This window comes from Amblyraja radiata, chromosome 46 (assembly GCF_010909765.2).
Source record: "Amblyraja radiata isolate CabotCenter1 chromosome 46, sAmbRad1.1.pri, whole genome shotgun sequence".
NCBI classification, from domain to species: Eukaryota; Metazoa; Chordata; class Chondrichthyes; order Rajiformes; family Rajidae; genus Amblyraja; species Amblyraja radiata.
In genome coordinates this window covers 6,691,882-6,709,278 of record NC_046001.1, presented here as the reverse complement: position 1 = coordinate 6,709,278, position 17,397 = coordinate 6,691,882, and the positions used below count along the sequence as shown (strand labels likewise).

Sequence of the window (17,397 nt, the reverse complement as noted above, 5' to 3'; positions counted from 1 at the left end):
GTGGAGGATGGTCCATGAATATTTGTATCCCTAACCACTGAATGACCCAGCACAGAGTAAAAGGATGAGGGGGAATCATGTGCAAATGATTAGTTATTAGATGGGCAATGCCTTGTGATATCAGGAAGTGGCTGGGTGAGATGGATGTGAAAAGACATTTAGCCTTTGACAAATCAGTCCTGAAAATGAGATAATGTTTCAATCTCCAAGCTGCAAGGCAGAAGTGGAGTCATTGAGTATTCACCGGCTCCAGGTACTTAGTGCTTGGAGTTCATGACTTGAAGAACTTCCTTGATAAGTAAGAACTGCCATAACATGTGTAGGAAGGAACTGCAGGTGCTGCTTTACACCAAAGATAGACACAAAATGCTGGAGCAACTCAGCGGGACATGCGGCATCTCTGAAGAGAAGGAATGGGTGACTGGATGGGTGGGAAACGTTACCCACTCCTTCTCCCCAGAGATGCTGCCTGTCCCGCTGAGTTACTCCAGCATTTTCTGTCTAACTGCCAAAACATGACGAGCCAACTCACCTACAGTATCTTCCAGGTCTGAATTCATGGCCATTCAGTTAATTCCTATCGCATTAGGAAACAGATCAAGAGGATCTACTGAGAGGCTCAGTAACTCATTGTGGTAACATTGATGATCATCCACAATGGGTTATCTTGCCAGCAACACCGTATTCTCTGAACGGATTAGTAAATATTGACACCATTCTCTGCACTTTGCTAATGAAATCCTGAAGGGTAAAGTCTGTAACCAGACTCTGGTCTTCATGTGTTTACATGCAACACAACTTCTAGATAGTATTGCAACGAACAGCCGGTTTGCAGACTAATTAACTGACATATTCAAGGCTAACGATGATGTGTGCTCACTAATGTGGCTGCTTGAAAAAGCATTGAAACATATGGCCTCATAATAACTCCATATTTCTTGTTGGTGTTCGAACAGCATTGTGGCCACAGAACAGTAGTTTACAGTGTCGACACAAAAATGCCGGAGAAACTCAGCGGGTGCAGCAGCATCTATGGAGCGAAGGAAATAGGCAACGTTTCGGGACGAAACGTTGCCTATTTCCTTCGCTCCATAGATGCTGCTGCACCCGCTGAGTTTCTCCAGCATTTTTGTCTACCTTCGATTTTCAGACTTTCTTCAGACTGATGGGGGGTGGGGGGGGTGGGAGAAGAAAGGAAAAAGGAGGAGGAGGAGCCCGAGGGCTGAGGGAGAGATAGGAAGGGGAGGAGACAGCAAGGGCTAACAAAATTGGGAGAATTCAATGTTCATGCCCCCAGGATGCAGACTCCCCAAGCGGAATATGAGGTGCTGTTCCTCCAATTTCCGATGTTGCTCGCTCTGGCCATGGAGGAGACCCAGGACAGAGAGGTTGGATACGGAATGGGAGGGGGAGTTGAAGTGCTGAGCCACCGGGAGGTCAGGTTGGTTAATGCGGACCGAGCGGAGGTGTTCGGCGAAACGATGTACCGATGTACTGATGTAGATCAGCTGACATCTAGAGCAACGGATGCAATAGATGAGGTTGGAGGAGTGTCAACACAAAATGCTGGAGTAACTCAGCGGGACAGGCAGCATCTCTGGAGAGAAGGAAAGGGAGAGACCCTTCTCCAGAGATGCTGCCTGTCTCGCTGAGTTGCTCCAGCATTTTGTGTCTATCTTCGATTTAAACCAGCTCTTTCCTACACAGTAGTTTTAGAGTGTATGGCTCTGAAATTCTCGCACTTTATGTGACTTTAACACACACAATTAAATTGTAAGGTTCACAGAGAGCCATATATTCTATGACTACTGTTATAAAGTCATATTGTCTCACGATTCCCAGTGTGACAATGTGCTGAAAACTGACTCTTGGATACAGCATTGTGTTTGCTATCGATATGTTGCAGGTTCTCATCGGTTTTCAGTAGGTGCGGTTTAAAGGGGGCATAATATTAGCAAAGAATAGACACAAAAAGCTGGAGTAACTCAGCAGGTCAGTCAGCATCTCTGGAAAAATGAAATAGGTGACGTTTCGGGTCGAGACCCATCTTCAGACACTTCTATTCCTTTTCTCCAGAGATGCTGACTGATTTAGTCCCGAAACGTTACCTACTTCCTTCAAGTCAAGTCAAGTCAAGTTCTTTCGCTCCATAGATGCTGCTGAACCCGCTGAGTTTCTCCAGCATTTTTGTGTAACATGCTGACTGACTCACTGAGTTACTCCAGCTTTTTGTGTCTATCTTTGTTTTAAACCAGCATCTGCAGTTCCTTCCTAGGCAATATAAACATTGATCTTACAGTTACAGGAGGTGTTGCCACTGAATGAATGAATTCAGCAAGGATGGGGAGTGTTGAGATGGTGCCATCAGGGGGATGAAAGTGTCCGGGATAGACTGGGGAAGTGCAGCACCTGAGGAAGAGACTTGAAGACTCTCCAGGACGACAGCCTGAGGTTGCCAGGGAGGTCTCTGCAGGGGCGTGAATGCAGACTGTGGGTGCCTGCACTTTGGGGAAAGCTGCAGTCGAGGTGTTCGAGTGCCAGTGCACGTGGGCTGGAGAAAAAGTAAGTGTGGAGAAAGGAACTGCAGATGCTGGTTCACACCGAAGATAGACACAAAATGCTGGAGTAACTCAGCGGGACAGGCAACATCTGCGGATAGAAGGAATGGGTGACGTTTCGGGTCGAGACCTTTCTTCAGACTGCTCTTGTTGAGCTTGGATGACTTCACCAATGCAGAAAAGTGAAGTGCAGCAGAAATAGCAGCTTGGAATGTTGGTGGGCCTGGGAAACTGAGTGTAGCCATCACCCTGATCTACATTGGCAAAGCATTCAAGGCACACAACTGAGGAAGTGTCCGAGGTCATGGGAGCTCACCAATCTCAATGCAGTTTGAATATTGGCCCTGTATGTAGCAGTGTCAGGGGTATTAATAAAATCTGCCTGGTCAAAGAATAAATGAGAACTGATGGGGGGTTTTTTCAGTCCAGCACGGTTGAAAATCTCAGTGTAAATTAACGTTGGATAATTTGGGAGAGGAATAGTGTGAGGGAGAACAAAATACCTACCAAACAAAAAGGACAAGCACGAGGACATCTAGATATATGTGCAAATCACTCGACTCTAGGGGAACCCCAGTTTTAGCAGCACTGTACTGTTTTATTTCGGAGTTAAGCAAACCAATTTGTAGCGTGTAATACCTTTTGAACACTTGCCGAAAGATCAATATTGAAATCAAACTCTGGGCAATTTCCACCATTCAGAGCTTTCTTCATCGATTCTGAGTTATTTTGGGGATATTGAGTAGAATCCAGATCCTAATTCGTTCAGATTTGATGTATTTCACTCAAATCAACAGGGCTCAATTTCAATAGACACAAACTGCTGGAGTAAATCAGCAGGTCAGGCAGCATCCCTGCACAGAAGGAATGGGTGACCCTTCTTCAGACTGAGAGCCAGGGGAACATAGAAACATAGAAACATAGAAAATAGGTTCAGGAGTAGGCCATTCGGCCCTTCGAGCCTGCACTGCCATTCAATATGATCATGGCTGATCATCCAACTCAGTATCCTGTACCTGCCTTCTCTCCATACCCCCTGATCCCTTTAGCCACAAGGGCCACATCTAACTCCCTCTTAAATATAGCCAATGAACTGGCCTCAACTACCTTCTGTGGCAGAGAATTCCACAGATTCACCACTCTCTGTGTAAAAAATGATTTTCTCATCTCGGTCCTAAAAGACTTCCCTCTTATCCTTAAACTGTGACCCCTAGTTCTGGACTTCCCCAACATCGGGAATAATCTTCCTGCATGTAAGTTTCTATAAGATCCCCCCTCAATCTTCTAAATTCTAGCGTGTACAAGCCGAGTCTATCCAGTCTTTCTTCATATGAAAGTCCTGCCATCCCAGGAATCAGTCTGGTGAACCTTCTCTGTACTCCCTCGATGGCAAGAATGTCTTTCCTCAGAGAAACAAAAGGGAAACAAAAGATATAGACGGTGATGTAGAGAGATGTAGAACAAATGAATGAAAGATATGCAAAAAATGTAACGATGATTAAGGGAACAGGCCATTGTTAGCTATTTGCTCGGTGAGAACGGGAACCTGGTGTGACTTGGGGGGGGGGGGGTGATGGAGAGAGTGGGTGTGCAGGGGTTACTAAGTCAGAGAAATCAATATTCATACCACGGGGTTGTAAGCTCAAGGGTTGTTATTTCAATAGGAAATCGCAGTAGCCATCAACTGGAGTAAAACATGGCAGAAATACACACTGCAAACCATTGACGCAGGTTGATGTAATGTGCAGTAACACCATAAGGCACAAACTACTTTACAACTGCTAAACTGATTTAAGTTGCTGATTAAAGGCCGCAAATAACCGCAAATAACTTCCAAGGAAAGGCTAAATATTTATTCCATAAAGTTTATATATGAAACTGTTTAAAATCTCTTCCCTGTCTGGGAGACCCGACCTTTTCCCTGTCGGGTCTCCGTTGTCGTTGGGGCCTAGCACCGTGGAGCGGCCTCCAGCCTGAACGACCCGGGGGCTCGGGAGACTGCGGAGCTGCGGACTACTCACCATCGTGGGGCTGGCCGGCCTCGGAGTGTGGGGAGCGGTGGTGACTCGCTGCTGCGACTCGACTCCTGGGGCTCGGAGGCTCCAGCAATGCAGCCGCAGGTCCGGTGGACTGGGACATCGGGAGCTCGCGGGTCCGGGGGGAGAGAGAGACCGCTTCCCGGAGCTCCCACAACGCGACTTCTCCAGCCCGTGTCGCGGGGTTGGAACGACCCGGAGCGGGGACGTACATCGCCCGGCACGGCTTCATGGCCGTGGGACATTCCAGCGCCCGCCGGGGGCTCCAACTTTGTGACTTTTAGACCGGGAGCGGGGCCGTAAATCGCCCGGCACGGCCTAAAATTGCCATGGGACTTATCATCGCCCGCCTGGGGCTTGGACATCGGGAGAGACATGGAGAACAGGGGAGAGAAAAGACTTTGCCTTCCATCACAGTGGGTCCACTGTGATGGATGTTTGTGTGAATTAAATTGTGTGTATGTCTAGGAATTGTCTTTGTTTGTATGGCTGTGGAAACAGAATTTCGTTTGAGCCTCACTGAGGCTCAAATGACAATAAATTGTATTGTATTGTAAATTACCCAATTATCTTGTCTTATTTCCATTTAAATGGGTGCATAAAGTTTTAATTTATGATGATATACTTTCATAAGTAGCAATTTACACTTGGAGAACAGCAATTGCATTTTGTGTTAGTGGCAGCTGGTCAGATAGCAGTCTCTGGTAATGTGTGGGAAGGAACTGCAGATGCAGATTTAAACCGAAGACAGACACAAAATACTGGAGTAACTCAGCGGGACAGGCAGCATGTCTGGAGAAAAGGAATAGGTGATGTTTTGGGTCGAGATTCTGCTAATCCCATTTACACATTTTAAACATATATTTCTATTTACTTACCATCCCCTCATGTCTTTTCCATCCATCTCTTTAGTCATTTAATCTCTCCCATCTTCAATGTTATCAGGAGCTGAACCACCCTAGCACGAGAGAGCAGTCCTGAACTACTATCTACCTCATTGGAGGTCCTTGGACTATCTTTGATCGGACTTTACTGGCTTTATCTTGCACGAAACGTTATACCCTTTATCATGTATCTGTCGACTGTGAGTGGATCGATTGTAATCATGTATTATCTTTCCACCTACTGGTCAGCACGCAACAAATGCTTTTCACTGTACCCCGGTACACGTGTCAATAAACTAAACTAGCTTCCTCTTTTATTCTTTCCTCCCAACCCCACTACCAACCTGTAATCAAAATGAACTGCAGATGATGGTTTATACTCCTACTCCTAACCTCACGGCTTGCACCTTAACATTTGTTTTATCTCTAACGTTTCCCAGTTCGGATGAAGGATAGTCAACGTGAAATGTTCAATCGGTTTCTCTCTTCACAGACACTGCCTGACCTGCTGAGTATTTCCAGCATCTTTTTTTTAGTTTTATTCCTCAATTAAATATTTCGTTAGTATCTTAAGATTACTAACTGTACCATGGAATATAACCTTCTGTTGTCAGGACTCCACACAACCTATTAAAATGACATAAATTTAGATGCTTGCTCTAATATTTGCCTTTATTGACTGCTAGTGCATTGAATCCAACACAGTTCAAGGTCTGATAAAATTGTCTGCACAGCTTGTGCTGGGAATTCACCATGGAGCAACAAAAAGCCAGCAGCTCATGACTTCCCATTCTGTGCCCTCATGGTTACACAGTCCGGTGTCATTACCTGAGCTACTGCAGCCGGGCTTGCAACCCTCAAACTGTATTTCTGTTCTGAGGCCCGATAACTAAAATAACAAGCTTTCGAGAAGACAGTAAAGGTTTTCCTTATTGTCCTTTGACTACAGGTTAATTGATCATATCTGTCCTGGCTGAATGCAAGAAACCATCATTGTACAACAGAATGGATCAGGAGCTAATGGAGAAGACATGCTTGGGCGTAGAAAGGTAACCCTTCAATGCACAAGTACATTTCTCCTCTCCCAGCTTCTCTTGTCCACATGCTCAATGTGAAGTTAGCCTCGCGTATATTCACCCGAGACAAAAATACCAGTCAATTCATAAATAAAAGACAATTGCATATTATTATATAGAGGATGTCACAGGTATGGATTAGGTATAAAAAATTACCCCACAAGAGAACCTGATGGGATAATTTGCAAGTAACAGTCACAAATTAGTTGTAGTTGATGTCTCCAAGTTATATTCATCCCCTCCCTGCTGCTTGTGATTTGTTTTCATAATTCGGCATTTTCCAAAATACTAAATTTCAGTACAAAACGTATATATATATAGATATCTATATATATATCTATATCTATATATATATATATATATATTATATATATATATATATCTAATATATAAAACTGTGTGCCTGCAGTCCGGCTGCCTTTCTGCCTTTTGATTTGTTCCCGTCGTGTGATGTCACAATGCCCAATGCTCGCAGATGTCCAATCGGGATGGATCCATTTACATATGCCTTTGCACAAGCCCCAGCCCCTGGTGACCGTGTCATCGTGTGATGTCACAATGTCAAAAGGATTTGAGTATAGGAGCAGGGAGGTTCTACTGCAGTTGTACAGGGTCTTGGTGAGACCACACCTGGAGTATTGCGTACAGTTTTGGTCTCCTAATCTGAGGAAAGACATTCTTGCCATAGAGGGAGTGCAGAGAAGGTTCACCAGACTGATTCCTGGGATGTCAGGACTTTCATATGAAGAAAGACTGGATAGACTCGGCTTGTACTCGTTAGAATTTAGAAGATTGAGGGGTGATCTTATAGAATCTTATGTTTCTATGTTTCCCTCTCCTCACCCCTCTCCCTCTCCCACCCATCCCTCTCTCCCCACCCCGTTCACTCTCTACCCCACCCCCTTTCATCTCCCCCCGCCCCCATCCCCTATCCCTCTGTCCCTCTTCCACCACTCCCCCTACCCCTCCCAACCCATGCTTCCACTTCTCTCCCCCTTCCCCCTCCACTCTCCCTCCCCACTCTTTCTACCCTCTCACCCCACACCTCTCCCCCTCCCTCCCTCCTCCCCTCCCTCCCCATCCCTCCCCTTCCACACATCTCTCTCACCATCCCCATCTCTCACCCCCTACCCCACTCTCCTTTCCCTCCCAAATCTGCCCCTTTTCCTCCTCCTCCTCTCCCCTCCTTCCCCTCTTCTCCCCCCCCTCCCCCCATCTGTGTGTTTGGGGTGTGGTTAATGTGAGTGTGTTTCCGCAGCCCCCCCCAAACCCCCCCACCCCACCCGCAAACGCCGTTGGGGAAACAGACCCAACGGGTCTGCACTTGGTCTAGTATATATATATATATATATGTGTGTGTGTGTGATCTCTATATGATCTCTATATCATATATATATATATATATATATATATATATATATATATATATATATATATATATATAGATCAGGTCTTACACCTGGGATTTTTTTAGTAACTTTTGCAATGATGATATCGAGAGTGACGGGCAGGGAGAGAGGAAGATTCATTTTCTGAAGGAGCAGGTGTAATCCACTCGAAAGACTTCAATATTGTGCAGCAATATTGGCAGACGTGGCAACATTCTGTTGTTGCAAATTTTCACAGTGCAGTCATTTTACTGAAGAAGAGTCACACAATAAAGAGGATGCCATTCGGATCATTGTGCTGGTTGGTGTCAGCTCCCCTGTTATTTTTACTTCAATAAGTAAAAATAATTGTAATATCATTAATATCTCTGTCAACTAAAAGCCCCGGCTGCAATCAATTTCAAGACACACGACTGAATTGTAAATTGTAGTGTGAGAATCACCAACGATGAACAGCATATTCATGTATGAAAGTACGGACAAGCAAACAAGCAGTGTTTCACTGTATCTTGGTTCATGTGGCAATATTAAACCCATACCGATACCAAGGCATATTTCTAAATGTTAAAAATGGAGCTGCCTCTACACTTACCAGTGTTCCTCAAGTTACCTCTTTGTTGCCTTATCTTATGCTTCACAAATGCTTGTTACTGGCAATCAATGAAGGTTCTTCTTTTGACATCATGAACAGGGGAAATCAAATTTTCTTCAATTAATGCGTGGCATAATCAATATTCAACACATCAATCCTCTGCACCGCAGAGTCAAGAAAGGCTCAAAGTTTTTCCCCGTCGCTCTATGAGAGTAAATTGATTCAAAATGCAGAACACCTACTCAAAATAATCTTTCCCTGTACATTTCCATCTAGTTGACTTTCTTCACATATATTTCACATCAACTCGAGAACTCGTAAATACACCCACAATTTCATTATCCCCATTTACAGTTATGTTCAATCCAAATGCTAAACATTTCTGTATTCATCATTTGGCAAAAGTCATTAACCAAGACAGTGTTTATCTGAACTGACAATCCTTTAGTAGTTTTAGTGATCTGCACATTTTTTATTTGATGGATTATATTTTTTAGCCAAGCACTGATCAAATTTTGAATCATTGAGCAGTGGGGAGACTAAAATGAATAGACTTTCTGGCTATAACTATATTAAGCTGCATGTTTCATAGTGGCTACAGCAATTTGATATATTGAATATTTTAACATGGATTTTAGATTTATTTCGTAAGGTTAATTAACACAATTTTCTCTTTAAAATAGGTGAAAATCATTAGATGTATTGGACTTATATCCTTGCTCCATAATATAAATGTTACATTCATTAAGAGTCAAGCAATGGTTTAAAATGTTTGCCTTCCATCACAGTGAGGAATGTGGAGGAGTCACTGTGGTGGATGTTCATGTTAAATTGTATTTTGTGTGTTTTGTTGCTTTTTATTGTTATGACTGTATGGCAAATGAAATTCCTCGTTTGTTGCAAAACATACTTGGCTAATAAAGTATGATTATGATTATTATTATGATTAAAAACAAAAACCCAGAAAATGTTGGTAAGATTGAGCGGGGCAGGTAGCATCTGTGGGGAGAGAAATTAAGCTAATATTTCAGGGTAAACCTGTTATCAATAAGCATCAACCTTTTTCTTTCAGATTTCCAGCCTCTGGTATTTTGTGTTCCTCTGCGGTACACAGTTTAAACTACGCTGGTTCCATTTCCTTGTGTTGACGCACTATTGTTAAATGTTGTGATCGGGGGCCTGAACAAAGTTACAGTCTTTGGAGATAGCAATTGCAATTGGATTTGGAGTCAATAGACAATAGACAATAGGTGCAGGAGTAAGCCATTCGGCCCCTTCGAGATTCACTGTGATCATGGCTGATCATCCACAATCAGTACCCCGTTCCTGCCTTCTCCCCATATCCCCTGACTCCGCTATCTTTAAGAGCCCTATCTCGCTCTCTCTTGAAATTATCCAGAGTACCGGCCTCCACCGCCCTCTGAGGCAGAGAATTCCACAGACTCACAACTCTCTGTGAGAAAAAGTGTTTCCTCGTCTCCGTTCTAAATGGCTTACCCCTTATTCTTAAACTGTGTGGCCCCTGGTTCTGGACTCCCCCAACATCGGGAACATGTTTCCTGCCTCTAGTGTGTCCAAACCCTTAACAATCTTATATGTTTCAATAAGATGCCCTCTCATTCTTCTAAACTCCAGGTTAGCATGGCTCTCTTTCACCTATGTGGTGGGTTCAACTCCAGCCAAGACCGATGGGGGTGAATTGATTGTTGCTATAAGGAGCCTACATAGAACGCAGTTGGCTGGTCGTGACCTTGTTCCATATGGACATGCATTAATTGCCTTCAAATTGACAATGTTACTTGGAGAGGTCATAAAGAAAGCCTCTCCAAGTGGAAACGTTAGGCAGTGGAAACGTTAGGCAGCCGACTCTCCTCAGATTGGGGTTAATGTGTGTGGCTGAGAAGCGTACACGCTTTTACTCTGTACCGAGCCATATTATACCTAATGTGGATGCTCGATACAGCTGTTTTAAAGCAGGAAATGGTTCTATTTTCAATCAGTGATAACCTCCACCCTGACGAACAGCAGGAATTACAGCAAAACGGGTGGGGGGGGGGGGGGGGGGGGGGGGGGGGGGGAAATCAACCTGCCTTGATTAATACTTTAGATTTGAAGGGATGTCAGTTTTACAGGCACGAACAAAACCAATCAGGTGGAACAAAGTAAAACAGGACCGTTGAGCAGATGAGGGCAGGAAACACATCATGCACTCGGAATCCATGATGCAAGGAGAGGAAAGGGGATTGCTTGAGAGAGCAAAGTTCAGTTGTGGAACTTGGAAAGATATTGCAAGCCTAGCGGGAGTGAAAGGGCAAGAGAAGGAACAAACAGAAAAGGGGGAATGGTTTCCAGAGGCACTTTTGATTGTATATTTTATGAAGATTTAAAAAAAATGAAAATAACACAAAATATAATGATTCCAGTTGAATAGTGGTTACATTGTGAGCGAGGACAAAGTAGGCGGATAAAGAAAAGTATCCCATTGAGAATTTAATTGGGAACGGGAGACTTTGTACTGTTGAATTATGCAAATAAGAAAAAGTAATCTCACAATCCACTTGAATTTCAATGCAATCAGAAGAGCAACAACAAAAATTAGTTTTTTTAATGTACGCTGCCCAGAGCAGCCACAAAACAGCTGAAAAGATGGTGAGAGAACATGTGGATGAAGGGAGAGCATAATAATCACCCCGTGAGTGTGTGGCAACCCCCATATAATGGTCATCCCACCCCCACCCCCCCCCTCCCCCCTCCCTACCGAACAGGCCCCACACCATTGTAAGGTGCAGGGTGCAGGAAGGAACTGCAGACACTGGTTTACACCCAAGATAGACACAAAATGCTGGAGTAACTCAGCGGGACAGGCAGCATCACTGGAGAGAGGGAACGGGTGACGTTTCGGGTCGAGACCCTTCTTCAGACTGGGAGTCAGGGGAGAGGGACACAGAGATATGGAAGGGTAAAGTGTGAAAAGGAGAGATCAAAGAGAGCGAGTGTTCAAAGAAAATGTAGAATGGAGTAAAGAGGTTCTTCTGCAGTTGTATAGGGCTCTGGTGAGACCACATCTGGAGAATTGTGTACAGTTTTGGTCTCCTAATTTGAGGAAGGACATCCTTGTGATTGAGGCAGTGCAGCGTAGGTTCACAAGATTGATCCCTGGGATGGCGGGACTGTCATATGAGAAAAAGTTGAAAAGACTAGGCTTGTATTCACTGGAGTTTAGAAGGATGAGGGGGATCTTATAGAAACATATAAAATTGTAAAAGGACTGGACAAGCTAGATGCAGGAAAAATGTTCCCAATGTTGTGCGAGTCCAGAACCAGAGGCCACACAGTCTTAGAATAAAGGGGAGGCCGTTTAAGACTGAGGTGAGAAAAAGACTTTTTCACCCAGAGAGTTGTGAATTTATGGAATTCCCTGCCACATAGGGCAGTGGGGGCCAAGTCACTGGATGGATTTAAGAGAGAGTTAGATAGAGCTCTAGGGGCTAGTGGAATCGAGGGATATGGGGAGAAGGCAGGCACGGGTTATTGATTGGGGACGATCAGCCATGATCACAATGATTGGTGGTGCTGGCTCGAAGAGCCGAATGGCCTCCTCCTTCACCTATTTTCTATGTTTCTATGTTTCTATGGACCATTGTTAGCTATGGGGAAGGTGACAACGAGGCATACAATCAGGTGTAGGATGGGGGTGGGGGGGCAAAGATCAGACGGCTGCTGCAGCTTCCATTCCCCTGAGCTCTGCGAATTAGGGCCAGTGGATGTTGTGCGCAAGGCATGTTTCAAGGAGTCCCTTTTACCGCTCTCAGAGCGCTAGTACAATCGGCCCCGGGTGAAATTGCTTTCATGCTTGATTTACATGGAAAACAAGTGGAGGTTGAATCACTTCCACTACCCAGTGCACGCGTTACTTTGCAAAGACCTCACTGCTGGCATTAGTACCTCTTGGCCTTATTATTTGGGATTTAAACATGAGAAACGGGATGTGTAGGAAGGAACAGCAGACGTTGGCTCATACAGGAGATAGACCCAACAAGCTGGAGTAACTCAGTGGGTCAGACAGCGTCTCCGGAGAGAAGGAAGAGCTGACGTTTCGGGTCGAAACCCTTCTTCAGACTGAGAGTCAGGAAAACATATAGACGGCGAAGTAGAGAAATATAGAACAAATGAATGAAAGATATGCATGAAAAGAGACGATGATAAAGGGTGTCAGATATATATAAGTTATACAGGTCAGGCAGAAACTCCAGAGGGGGTGGAGAAGCGGAGTTCCATGCTGTGACGGGTGGAATGGCAGAGCTCATGACTGGGATACGACCAGCATGTTTGAACACTCCTGGGACTCGTCGGACATTACTCAACCTGGTTGATACCCAAAGCGTGGAATAGCCAAAAGATCGCCAGCAATGTGGGTCTCAACCAGGGACAGGCTTTGCAAGATGGTGACTCCACTTGGCAATGACAAGATCAAACTAGAACCCCGTCTGTTTCTAAGTGTGGCTTCTTGCAAGTTGCACAAATCCAAACGCAACAAGTGCAAAGAAAAAGACGTCTCTTCCTCGTGCACAATGTTTACACATAAATATATTGAAAATATTTGTTTCTTCCCAATAATTATGAAGAACATACAGTACATACACTCGCTATAACTGTCTGTATATACATTAAACATAGCATTCAGGGTGCAAATGGAGTACAAAGCTAGGAAGTTATGGTAGGTAGACTGTTATAATGTTACCTCGCGTTTTGTGCCCAATTTCAGGCACCGCGTTTCAAGAGGAATACTTGGACCTGTAGAAAGTCCACAGGAGACGCCGGGAATGAGGGAACTATACGGAGAGACAGGAGCAGCAGTAGCCATTCTCGTCGTAATAAAGAAGGGTAAGGGGGTGTTGGCAAATAGGCAGAGGTAGAGGCGACTGAGAGGAAGTGTTGGCGCTCGCAGGATGACCCGTAACCAAAAGTGCCGAGTTTAAAATGCCAGAGGAACATGAACATATTCCAAGAGAACCATACTCAGCCTCTTGTGATCAGGAATGCGTTGCTCCGGAGAGATGGACACGACTTCATAAGGGAATTGGATGCATCTATACAGGGAGGGAGATGGGAGCGAGTGCGGCTAAATGGCCTGTGCAGGAGGGAACTGCAGATGCTGGTTTAAACCGAAGTCCCACACAGCCCACACAGACAACGGCTTCCAGAGATAGACACAAAATGCTGGAGTAACTGAGCGGGACAGGCAGCATCTCTGGAGAGAAGGAATTGGTTTGACAGGTCTCGACACAAAACGTGACCCATTCCTTTTCTCCAGAGATGTTGCCTGACCAGCTGAGTTAATGCCCCTGTCCCACTTAGGAAACCTGAACGGAAACCTCTGGAGACTTTGCGCCCCACCCAAGGTTTCCGTGAGGTTCCCGGAGGTTTTTGTCAGTCTCCCTACCTGCTTCCACTACCTGCAACCTCCAGCAACCACCTGCAACCTCCGGGAACCGCACGGGAACCTTGGGTGGGGCTCAAAGTCTCCAGAGGTTTCCTATCCGTTCAGGTTTCCTAAGTGGGACAGGGGCATTTACACCTTTGTGTCTATCTGCGGCTAAATTGTAGCTGGAGTTAAGGAATGGGTGACGTTTCGGGTCTGAAGAAGGGTCTCGACCCGAAACATCACCCATTCCTTCTCTCCAGAGATGCTGCCTGTCCCGCCGAGTTTACTCCAGCATTTTGTGCCTGTCTCTGGAAGCCGTTGGCTGTGTGGGCTGTGTTCTTGCCCGCCGCCCCAACGCTACCGATTCACACAGTGGGGAGAAGGTCGGTGAAGATGCTCCGAGGCTCGGCTGCTGCAAACCTCAGGACCGATCGATCGCCGCTCGCTAATTTCTGGGACGGGGTGGTCGAGAGAGACTCGCAGAGTCCATTCCCATCCCGTCCCCTTGCTTTCCCAACAATTTCCAGCCCCCACCGCGAAATATCTGCAGACTTTATCCCTGTGGACACAAAATGCTGGAGTAACTCAGCAGGACAGGCAGCATCTCCGGAGAGAAGGGATGGGTGATGTTTCGGGTCGAGACCCTTCTTCAAAAGCCACCCATTCCTTCTCTCCAGTGATGTTGCCTGTCCCGCTGAGTTACTCCAACTTTTTGTGTTTTTCTTCGGTTTAAACCAGCATCTGCAGTTCCTACCTACACACGTTGTTCCTGAGTTCCTCAGCAAACGAATTGTGCCATCCCTGATGGGACTTTGCTGGCTTTACATGGCACTAAACGCGATACCCTTATCATGTATCTGTACATTGTAATCATTGTAGTCGTGTATTTATCGTCTACGGCTCGATTGTAATCGCGTATTGCCCTTCCGCTGACTGGTTAACGCGCAACAAAAGCCTTTCACTGTACATGTGACAATAAACTCAACTTGAACTGAAATCCGCCCGTAACGGGCGGGCGAGAGAGTTCTCCAACCCGGCGTGGGTCGCGAATCTCTCCGCTGAGGTTCTCTAAGGTGCAACATCTGAGAAACTTTACAAAACTTATTTTATTTTTCGTAACTGGGAAGACAACACACTTACCTGTCCATTCTTACACAGGTCTGCCCACATACTCGTGCCGTCTCCTCCTCTCATGAGTACGTGATAGGTAAAGAAGTAGATTCCGGGCACCGTGCAGGTGAACTTGCCCGTCGAGGCTTCATAGTGGTTCCCAACGTTTGTCACAACGTCGTCAAACTTAAGGACCTCGTAGCCTTCGTGGGGTTTCTTGAGACCGGCGTAAAAAGCAATCTTCGGGCTGTGGAAAGCGGCGCTGAATGTCCCTGTCCCAGATCCCGGAGGGCCGGGTGGACCGGGCTTGCCCAGGTCGCCCCATTCCCCAGGTGGACCTCGTGGGCCCGGTGGTCCGGGCTCTCCGGGAGGTCCCCTGGGTCCGGGTTTACCTCGGCGTCCCTGGTCGCCCTTGTTCCCGTGGATGAAGGGTGGCGGGGACATGACGGCGAGATCCTGGATGGCTTCTGCCGCCGTGGAGCTGGGCTTCGGGCTGTAAGGGTCGCAGACCATTCTGCAGCTGCCCAGCATCTCGTAGTGGGCTGAAGCCTTGGAGCTTTGGACCAGCAAGGGGATGGCGATGAGCAGAATCAAGACCATGGCCACCCCGATGGCCGCTCCAATCACTCGCTTCCGCCGGCTGATTCTGGACGCAGCCAGCGTCAAAAAATCGTTTTCACTTTTGGAAGTAATGGTGAACGATTTACCGGAGGCCACCGCAAAGGAGAAATCGGTTTCGGTAACTATCGAGAGGCAGGAGGAATTTCTGGGGGGAAATGAAGATTTGCCAGAGAAAGTTTCGCTCTCGGGCTAGTTCTCCCCCCTGCCAGATCCAATGTCCATCAGTAAGGAAGGCAGCGCGCAGTGTCTGCTCCGACAGGCTGCTACACACGGTCTGACGAGGGAAAAGGGGATTTTGTGGACAATCTGAGCGACCCCTGCCTTCAGATCGCGTGAAATCACATCTTCCTGACGCCAGACGCCCTCGGCTCGGATCGCGAATCTTCGCAGAAGTGCGGACAGGTCTCCCAAACTTCTTAAAAATATATATATAAAAGTCTTCGGATATTTTAATGGTTGACAGACAATAAAGCAAGAAGATACACTCAAAGGTGATGCGGCAGCATGGAGTTTGTATTTCACCAATCTCAGCAATAATTTATTTTAACCACATGATGATGTTTTAGGGAGACTGCAGAAAAAATATTTTTTTTAAAGCACGAATCTTAGGTTAGTAGCAAGGTAGGAAGAGCGGAACTCACCCAATGCAGTGTTATCTCAAATAGACACACACACACACACACACACAAGCTTAGCAATAGGTAAACAATATAAAGAACCCGTTTAACTCTCCCCTGCCACCAACTAGATTTTCCCCCCCGAAAAAGCAGCTTTCATCGTCCGCGCAATGCTGGGATTTTGGATTCATTCAGGTAAAGCGCTGTGTAAAGTCCTGCCGAATTACTTTATACGAATTTGAACGCCCGCCGTTGATTACAGACACCTCTAGGAGCCCGCGGTATTATTTGATGATCGAATTTCCAAGGCGAGACTCAGCCAAAATATCTCATTTGGGACAAAAGTCTCATTTGGGACAATGCTTAGCAACTCGGCTGTCTCCCCCTCCTCTCTATCATCCGGCGGTTGTTTAAAAAAATATATATATAAATATTCCGATCTTCCTTTTAAAAAAAACCCAAAACTAATCCTGATTTAGACTCGCTGGTGGACCTGTCAATTCACACGTTTCATTCTGTTTCTCGCACCAGTTGCAATGAAATGAATCAAAGAAGCTGTAACTTCTAACGTGGGAATAAGCATTCCCGCCACCCGAAGCGATTTCATTTTTTTTCTCGACCGTGGAACTGAATGAAATGGCCCAACAACATTAATTGAATGAATGAGGTCTGAATGCTGGCAATTGGCTAAGTTTTGTTCTGAATTTGCATGTAAACGAACGAGTCTTTCATTCTCGTGTTTTCCCAAACGGGTGAGTATTACTTTGCCCAACCTGTTTAATATTTATCTGCGCCGCAGAACATATGCTTCATAAAACCAAACAATTACACTGTAATCGTCTTATGCTGTAATGTAATTAAACACGCCACTGGGACGGTGGTGTAATATAATTTCATTGTGTTCCAATGTGAGTTGAGAGCTATATGTAGGCTTTCTGCAAAAAAAAAGCTCTTTCCGAGCTCAGACTGTCATGTCGAGCTGCAGATGTACCATGTTTATCAATTTTCCTTTTAACTTGATAAACACGTACAAGAGACCCACAGACCGCAATCAATACAATTTCTAACCATAATTAATCACTGCTATCCA

The 17,397-nt window shown here is 45.6% G+C and overlaps 1 protein-coding gene across 1 annotated transcript in view; it reads right to left on the bottom strand.

The window, feature by feature from the left end:
- Nucleotides 1-15,875, bottom strand: part of c1ql4 (complement C1q like 4) — a 32,496-nt gene extending 16,621 nt beyond the window's left edge. Inside the window, exon 1 of the mRNA XM_033015586.1 lies at nucleotides 15,100-15,875. Coding sequence (XP_032871477.1) covers nucleotides 15,100-15,669 — 570 coding nt within the window. The 5' untranslated portion in view covers nucleotides 15,670-15,875. The remainder of the gene's footprint in view (nucleotides 1-15,099) is intronic.
- Between the last annotated feature and the right edge of the window lie 1,522 nt (nucleotides 15,876-17,397).